General features: G+C 32.5%; 1 protein-coding gene across 1 annotated transcript; it reads left to right on the plus strand.

The window, feature by feature from the left end:
- Positions 1–4,015: 4,015 nt before the first annotated feature.
- LOC129320622 (uncharacterized) lies at positions 4,016–7,972 on the plus strand. The gene is made up of 9 exons (XM_054966151.1): positions 4,016–4,210; positions 4,722–4,820; positions 5,042–5,520; positions 6,390–6,456; positions 6,560–6,613; positions 6,936–7,004; positions 7,106–7,171; positions 7,260–7,328; positions 7,568–7,972. Exons 1-9 carry the CDS (start codon positions 4,100–4,102, stop codon positions 7,655–7,657), a joined length of 1,104 nt encoding a protein of 367 aa, XP_054822126.1. The 5' UTR covers positions 4,016–4,099; the 3' UTR covers positions 7,658–7,972.
- The last annotated feature ends 1,559 nt before the right edge of the window (positions 7,973–9,531 follow it).

Below are 9,531 nucleotides of genomic sequence, written 5' to 3' on the forward strand. Positions count from 1 at the left end.
ATCGGGGGATTTCTAAATATTTTAGAAGGAATTAAATTTTGATAGAATGTCAAACTCGTTAAAATTCACATTTACTTTAATTTTTTTAAAAATTTTGTTGCTCATCCAATATAATTTTTGCCAAGTTCATTCCCTCCTTGAGATCATCAACAAAATTAAGAATTTTATTACGGGAGATTGAATAATCGTATTTGATCATATTTTTAAATAATCAAATAAATGTGCATATTTTATTGTTCATCAAATATTTAGAGATAATTTTAATATTGTGATCTATAATGACTCCATTAGGATGCAGAAACTCTATGGTTTTTTATATAACTTGAATTGTTTTTTTCATGCATAGTAGGAGTGTTCAACTTATATCCGTTCAGATTGGCTTGACTTCATCCGGATCATATTAGAAAAAGTCTCGTTTGACTTGAAAACAATCGAGATAGAACTTTGAGGGACGAAATGGAAAAGAGATTTGGGATGGGGCGAGATACAAGATTGCCCTTGAAATGTCCTGTCCCATCCCGAATATATATATATATATATTTAAATATATATTAAATATATTAATTATATTAATATAACTTATACTTATATTAATTATATCAATTATAATTTTAATACATACAATTTTTTAAAAACTAAAATTTTTTTATATTAATAATTTTAATGATATAGACTTATAGAGCAAGCAGTACAGGATAGTATATATTTTTGTAATATATTAATTATATTAAAATAATTTATTCTTATATTTATACATTTAATAACTTTTGTTTCTATCGTATTTGTTGTTTTAGTTTCATATTTTAATTAAAGAAGAAGAACAATGACTTGATATTACGACTGACTTATCTGTTGTTGTTGCTCTTATAACCTAGAAATCACTTGTATTTACTATCATAATGTGTTATACACTTATAGTTGTGATTGATGTAATTTAATAATTGACTTTAAAATATTATGATTTATGTACTCATGTTGTTTTGACTTTAAACTCAATAAATCATGTGATTTAAAATTTTAATGAATGTTATTATTTAAAATTTTTTCTTATATTATCCAATTTATCGAGACAACAAGACATCTCAATCTCATTTCAATTCCATCTCAATTCTAATAGGCCAGTATAGGGGGTCAAATTTTAGTCCTATTCTTTTTTTTAAGATGGGATATGAAACACGAGTGCTCGATTTTATCCGGTGCCACGAACACTCCTAAGACACTACTTTCCATGGCCTTTTATTAAAAAAAAATAAAAGACTGTGAACAGTAGATAAACCGTGAATTAAAAGGAGTAATACAATTGAAAAGGCAGCAGCTTTGGATTTAATGTGCACTTTCAATGCAAGATCACCCTACAAACGCAATATCACGTTTTAAAGGCGGAGCCCCACCAATTTGCACACCAGCGTTTATATTGACGTATCAAAATTGCTCTCAAACTTCCATCCAGAAAAGAAAAGAAAAGAAAAGAAAAGGAAAAAGACATAAGCATGAGGGGGATGGGGTTTGTACTTTGCAATACATCCAGACAAAATAATATTCCTCTCAAGCACCTTTTCTTTTCTCTTCTTTTCTTCTAGCTTCTTGTCCTCATTCATCCCTCCTTTATTTGTTGTTTCTTTTGGTAGTAAATCATCATGTCCGAGGCCAACAGCTTTGATTAATTTGGATTGATATGAGGAAGGACTATTTTAGATGGAAGCTACCAACAAATGTTATTGCATTCTTCTTCTTGTTTTCTTTTCTTAAATTAAAACTCAAGATTTCTGATTAAATTGATGAGACTCCAGTCCCAACTAAACCAAGTGCTACGTGGTATGTAATTCCTCCTTCAATTTCTTGATTTCCCACCATGTGTTTTTGCATTTGCAAATTATACACGCAACGATCCTTGAAGATGATGACGTGATTTGCTATAATCATAGAAATCTTGAAGATACATAAAAGCCAGCTGGCTTTTCCAGCTAAACTGTTTTGCGTTGATTAAATTGTTCACTTTAATATATATATTAAAAAAAAAAAAAAGAGCCGGGGCTAAGACAAAAGCAGACAAGCTTGCTTGTGGCATGCGGGGCATGCATGGATTTAAACACGAAGCAGCCGGAGATTAAGCCAAAACATTGAGCGAAAGGAATTATATAGGAAAGAAACTGAATGTATATAATTGGCCCTTGGAACAATATTGTGGAACATTGGTACGTACACAAGCACCAGCTGATGAGTACTGCATGCGTGGGAGAGTGTAAAAGAGAAGGCAATCACAGACCAATGCTACTCCTTGGATTCTGATCTGTTCAATACCAAATCACTCAGTTGCTGCGTATTCTACTAAGATTCTGTACTGACAAGAAATTACACAGTCTCGTCTTGTTGGGAATATGATTTATTGTTTGACTGGATCAGAGGGTTGGTAAATGAAGGGTACGTAAGATTCAATTTGTGAAACAAAAACAACAAGCAGAAATGGGCCGAACAATGTTCCAAGTAGACCATACTATTGGGCTAGCTGGATCCACCATTATGTTTTGCACTTCGCGGATCGTGGGGAAGGCCTCAGCGCTTTCCTCTTGTTTAATCATCATTACATGATATATATAACTTGATTTATACACCCAAGAAACAAAAATATGTTGGGCATAGTACGTTACTATTACTGCCCAGTCCGGAAGCTGAAAGTCTCAAAAAATCATATGGTTGAGAGCTTTAAAAATAACATGATTTTAAATAGGAAGAATGACAGATAAATCTCTTTAAAATAAAAAAAAATAAAAATTTAAACATGCAATATGTGAAATAGTGATTCCTAAGGGACTTTATTGAAATTAAATTTTTACTTCAAATTACTTTAGTACTCATTTGCAATTAATTTTATATGGTTCACAAATTCGATACAAATATTGCTTCACCAATGACTAAAATAATTTAAAAAATCACAAATTTCTATCAATAATGTTTTTAAGTTAGCAACGTTTGACTGGTTTTATATGATTTAGAAGTTTGGTATAAATATTCATAAGTTTGGTTTTATCAATCAAATTTAGAAAATCACAACTTTTTATTAGCAAAGTCTAGCTAATTCTTGTACCAAAAAAAAAAAGTCTAGCTAATTCTATATCATTTAGAAACTTTGTAGAAGTATTTGCAAGTTTAATTTTATCAATGACTAAAATAATTTATAAAATGATAGCCTTTTAAATCATAAAGGGATGGTAAAGTAATTTCACATAGAAATTTAAACTTCAACAAATTTCTTAAAACTTCATTGTTATTATTACATTTTGCAGAATTAAATTGTCATTTTTTTATTTTGAAAAGATTTATCTGCCATTCTCTCTTTTTAATAACTTATGTATATCAATATAGATCATTATAATTAAAAAAAAAATAATTTCAAGGTTACCGATATACATTGTTAAATAGTTGTGTAGTTAATAATTAAGTAATAATAACCAACAACTATCTAGTAATAATTAGCAATTTCAGTGGAGAATACAGGATTACATAGTAATTTTCCTGATTTCGTAAGACTTTCTGTATTTAAATTGTTTATATATAATTTAAGAATGATATTCCCTGACATCATATTTGGTTTTGAAATGTCTTGGAGAAAGTGGAGTTTCTAATAATTTTATTTTTAAAAAAATTTGATAAGTGGAGTTATGGAATTGTAATAAATTGATTAAATTTTTCTAACCCAACTTCTCATATTTTTTAAGAAAAATCGAAGTAATTATAATCTCCTTTCTTCCAAAACCCTCCAATAAAACCTTAATTTAGCAGAAGTCATGCTACAAATACGCCCCAATATAGTTTGATAGCTAATAGCTTTGTAAAAAAATTCAACTCTTGGGGACTAATTTTGCGAACAACAAGGACTACATCGCATTTGTTGTAAATTTTCGAAGCACGAGGGCTTATTTGAAAAAAATCATAAAACAAAATTAGGATTGATTAATTTTTCTTGACGAAATCTATTTCCGTGGGAAAAAATCGGGCGTGAAGAGGGGCAAGAAATTTGGCCAAAATAAAAGAAGAGGGGAAAGAAATAATCGAGGAGTGGGAAGACTGAGTGAGAGAGCAAGGGCGAAGACTGGGCACAATGACGATTGACGACGAGAGCTCCATTTACGTTGGAGGTCTTCCCTACGATGCCACCGAAGATACCATCCGCTCCGTCTTTGATCTGTATGGCGCCATTCTTGATGTCAAGGTCTCTCGCTTCTCTATCTTCTTCCGCTCCTTCGCCGCCCCAACTTTTATCATTCTTGTATTTCGGGTTTAAACCAATTAGGTTTTTCGCTAATAGAACTCTACTAGCCGTTGTTGTAGTCTGGAGTTGCTATCTTTTGAGATTAGTTGCGCAGGATAGTTCGGCTTAAAACATTGTGATTCCAGTATTATCAAGACGGTGACTGTACTTGTGCAAAACAATATGATTCGGTCAGCATATTAGTTTCGGGGTTAAGTCCTCTTAGGCGGACGCCGCCGCCAATTTCGCTTTTTTTTATTAACTGAGCTGTGTTGTTTACCTCGTTTCGACTCTGATGCTACAGGCGGGCAAGTTATGACATCGATTTCGTTTGTTTATGTTTTAGTCGTTGGTTGTTATGTTACATGGAAAAGATAATAATCTAGCTACTTAGTAGCGTTATTTACTGCTCATGCGCGTGGAAGTTTTGTGGATTGGGATTATTGATTTCATTTTCCTGTTCAACTTGCAGATTATTAATGATATCCGGACTAGGGGCAAGTGCTATTGTTTTGTAACTTTCACAAATCCTCGATCAGCGGTTGATGCAATCAATGACATGAATGGCAGGGTATGGAATTGTTAATTTTTCTTTCTCTTTGTTTATTCAACGAATGATTGAATAAATCATAAGCTTGAACCTTTATGGTTTCTGAGCATCTTTGCTGCCCTCCTTTCTTGTTTCTAAAGTGGAGTTCTTAGAAGGTATTATTGAACAAAAGGAAATGCCAATATCTTATGATTTTTTTTTTTAAATGTTTATACTTTTGACGTACTATTGCTCTGAATCAGACCATTGATGGGCGTGTGGTTAAAGTAAATGGGGTGAGGACTCGAGGTGGAAGATCAAATTTTGGCAGAGAACTTATTCATCATAATACTGATAGGAATGGAGATTGGGATCGTGGTAGAGATCGAGACCGAGATTATAACCATGACAGGGACAGGCACAGGGATCGGAATAGTGGTTGGTCTCACGAGCGTGATAGGTCTCGAGAGCGTGACCAGTCTCGAGACTTTGAGCATGAAGGGGATGGAAGATATGACCACACACATTATCATGATCAAGAAAGAGAACCTTTGCATGTCAAAGATCGAAGTCAAGAGAGACATCTGGCAGATGATGAACAAGAACACAGCAAAGTACATGGTCAAGCTACACATAGAGACTATAACCTGGATTTTGATACGGACAGGAAGATGGACAGAACTTATGATCCTGACAGAAGTTTTGATGGGGAAAGAAATGAACACTCAAGGAGAAACAATGGGTAAGTTCAACTTTGCTCTTCTTCCTTCCCTTTTTTTGCTTTGTAGCATGCCCATTTGCATGTGCCTGTCTTGTATATTTATTATTGCTGCATTCAAATTCAAAACCACTAGAAGGGATTATATTCTTGTTGAGAAAGCGTTATTATCTAGACATTGCTTTCATACCACTTCTTGTGTGAACATTCATTGTCATTGTCAATGTACTTAAATCTGTTGGCTCGATACACCTTTTAAGTGTTTCCTATTCCTGAACAAGAGTAACAGTTCATCTCCCCTTCTTTAATGAACACACATTGTCAATGTGCTTGAATCTCTTTGCCTGATACATGTTTTAACTGTTTCCAATTCCTAAACAAGAATAAAAACTCATCTTCACTGCTTCCTATTGTTGACAGTTCTAGAAGAAAATGGAGAAAATTTATGGTAGGAACCTTTTAATGCTTGATACTGTCTGAGATTGTGAAGAGAGCTATGTCCAAATGTGACAAGTGTATTTTTGTTGGAATTTTCATTAAAACATATCCGTTGGATTTTTTTTTTATTACTATATATATAAGCAATGAGGTAATGGCATGATTTCTCTCTGGAAACATGTATAAAATATATTGGATCAGTATAAGTGCCTTTGATTCTGAGGTCATTTTTATTATTGGCATGGTGGTATCTTGCGGAAAATTATGGTGCTTAATTTGTAATCAGTGGAGGGCTGTATTGGAGATGTTGTTTTCACAAACTTTAACACCTTGTTCTGTCATCAGTTGAGCCGCAACCAGTCTTCCTTAGTTGAATCTAGTAAGAGATAGCTTAGTTTGAATACCTTGTCTATGTTTTCCCCCCTAACCGGACAAATTTCTGTCTGCTCTGCCAGATTGAATATTACAAAACAACCTAACATGGATTTTTCTTCAGACTCTAATGGTAACCGCAATGATGAGGTAATGTAAGCATTTGGAAATTCCTTTTGCAGGTTTCTTAATTCATGGATAAGCTTAAACTGATTGTGGAACATTTCTGTTATATTTCACATGTGGATTCCAGATTGCAGATCAATTAGAGAGGTCAACTGAAAGGCTTGGTCAACTGAAAAAAGAGGTTTGTGATAATTTGAATGAACATATCATGTCAATTTTTAATAAATGATCAAAAATATGTTCTTGCCCATCCCCTGCGATGGTGTGACAAACTATGGTTTTGTTTTAATCAATTAAAGCAAATGTATTTTTTTTGAGGGATTAGCATTTTCTCTCATCAGAGTAATCCACAATTTTAATTCTTGCTTAGATGCCTTTTGAGGATGTCGTTAGTTGGATGATTAAAACAAAAGTCTAGCGTTATGATTTAGCCCTCCATTCGTTATTTTTATTTCTGCTGTGTTGATAATAGTTCGGGGGATTGAAATTTACTGGTTTTTCAGGTCTCTCAGTTGAAAGAGAAGTTACAAGAGAAACGACAACTTGTACCGGAGTTACAAAAGCGTTCTAGGGTGCGTTTCTCCTTTTTTAAGCATTACATTTCTTCAATATCTGGTTGCCCATGCTTGAACAAAAAATATGTTTCTGACCTAGAAGATGTGAACTACTGCAGAAACTGGAGGATGCATTAATTAATGCAAAGAAACATTCTTCATATCGTCACGTGCAGTTGACCAAGGTAAAATTAGTTAAATATTAGCTGCTTTGAATTATCATTCTGACGTCTAATTCATGAATGCTGACATTGGGTTTGGGAAAATCTTCAGCTGCACAAATGTTTTACGCAAGTGAAAGATTATACAGAGCGACTAAAAACCTGTGAAAAAGAACTTCAGGTTGGTTTAATTGTGCAAATTATATCCTATTTTGCGTTGCTTGTTTACCTTGAAGACTTGAATTGCAGTGAACATATGTTGTTAAATTCATTTTTGATGTTATAATGATCTTATTTCATCTAGAAATCTAGTTGCTAACTTGCCATTGAACTCCTCCTCCTTCCTGCATAATGTCCCAAATGGATCTGCTGGTGAGTGGGGGCTTATATTTACAATTTTTTTTTTTGGGGGCCACGCAGACCCTGGTTGATACGGCAATGTTAGAGAGTGATGGTGATGACGATGCTGTTGGCTTCAAAGACGTACAATACATAAGTGGAACTGTATGATCTCTGGTTGATAGGGCATTGATTGTCGCTGTGCTGACTAGATTGTATTTAGCTATCATGCTTGAGATTGTAGCAGTGATTATTCAAAAACATAATATGTACCATCCTTTTGATTATATAAATTTTAGGGGAATTTTGTTCGCAATCTCAAGTTTAATGGGCAAACCTGTACCTGTTGCTGTGAGCTATTCTGTATTAAGTTTTGAGCATATTAAACAAGCTGTGTATTTATTTTGGCGAAAAGTTGAATGTAGGGTAAGTGAGCAAATTTTGTCTTGAACTTTAAGTTCAGTAATGTTATAGATTTAAAATTCATTTGTTATGTAAATTATTCTTTTAACTTTTGAAAATAGTGTAATTTGATTTTTTTTAAGGACAGAAAAGGAGTAAAAAAATAGAATTAATTTTGACTACTAATTGATTGAAAAATGATAGAAAAAGACTTTAAAAATGACAAAATTAATTTTTTTTATCATTTTCTGTAATTTTAATATCTTTTTTTTTTAATTTTTAGTCAATTAATGATCTTTTGTTTATAGAGAATTTTGATTGTATTATTTTTAAAAATTAAAAAATAGTTTGAATAATAATGAGTTCAGAGTGTATGGTGTTATTCAATCTAATTTTTTTTAAAAAAAATTTGCTTATTTACCATTAAATTTATGTATTCAGAATATTGCAAATTAGCTGTGCACACTTTCTAACCATGTTCAGGGGAATAATTTTTCAGGAAAGCTATTCTATGTTTATTTTTTTTCTCATTTTTTATTCCCATTCTGACTTTACACCGAAAAGTATATCAAGTCTTAACAATTTCTTGATGCATTTAAAAATAATGTGGCTAAACCCTTTCATACATCCGATCCCAAACATGAAAGCTATCCCAATTTTTTCCCTCGTGGTTTATTTAACTTCGATGAAACCATGAAGTTCTAACACCGTGGTGGGGTGGGATTATTTCTTAAACAAGAATTAGGGAAAAATTGTGCGAATAACATAAGAGATTGTACGTTTCATAGGACAAAAATAAAAATTTTAAACGTTGGAAAACATTGAAAATATTACATAATTCAAAACAATTCCAACTTGTAAACATAAAATATACCTTTTCTTTTAAATATAAATTTTAAACTACAACGTACATGTAGCAAAAGGCGAGGCAAGAAAGTAATGGATTGGAAGCACCCAAAAAAATAGTAAAAAAAAAACAAAGAAAAGTGAGTAATAAATACTAAATATAGAGTCACTTCCCGTGTCTCTTTTGCGGCGCAAGGCTTGCTTGAACCAATAAGAATGGTGGAAGGGTATCTCCAACCAAGTAATAGATGAGCGTGAGCATGCCATTGGAATCCTGCTCTGCTTCTGCTTCTGCTTCATCACTAAAGCACTTTAAATTTATTACCAATTTGCATTCTTAAAAGGCTACTAGAGGCGACTCTCATATTTTTCCAACTTATTTTAAATGTCACCTGCAACACTCTGTTTCTTTTACCAGCAAGGATTAGCTCCTTTTCTATATCTTAAGTGGCTGCCTTTTTCCTTCATATCAGTACTTAATATTTTGACCAAAAAAAAAAAATTTACCAATTTGCCAAATCTCTCTTTAGTATTGCTCATCATGCAATAATATAGGCGACAATACTCTAATGAAATTAGAACATAAAAGAAGCTCTACATGTAAGGATTAGAAAATAGATTATAAATATATAAATTTAAAAAGTATCTAGTTAAATGATTTAAGTTACTTTTGTGGAGTATACTATCTTTAAACAAACTCAATATAAAAAATCTAATATCGAGTTCACACGTGATAGTCAGATTTGATTAGTTCGCAAGTGAATAAATATTTACTTCCACAATTAGTTGAGGCCAAG

Source organism: Prosopis cineraria, unplaced genomic scaffold (genome assembly GCF_029017545.1).
Source record: "Prosopis cineraria cultivar Desert tree isolate PC_DT_omini unplaced genomic scaffold, ASM2901754v1 PC9, whole genome shotgun sequence".
Lineage (NCBI taxonomy): Eukaryota > Viridiplantae > Streptophyta > Magnoliopsida > Fabales > Fabaceae > Prosopis > Prosopis cineraria.

Excerpts from the sequence above, each read along its gene's own strand:
- LOC129320622 (XM_054966151.1), top strand. The coding sequence starts at position 4,100 with ATGACGATTGACGACGAGAGCTCCATTTACGTTGGAGGTCTTCCCTAC. Across the intron at positions 6,614-6,935 it reads TTGGTCAACTGAAAAAAGAG|GTCTCTCAGTTGAAAGAGAA; the intron begins GTTTGTGATAAT and ends CTGGTTTTTCAG. Across the intron at positions 7,329-7,567 it reads CCTGTGAAAAAGAACTTCAG|ACCCTGGTTGATACGGCAAT; the intron begins GTTGGTTTAATT and ends GGGGCCACGCAG.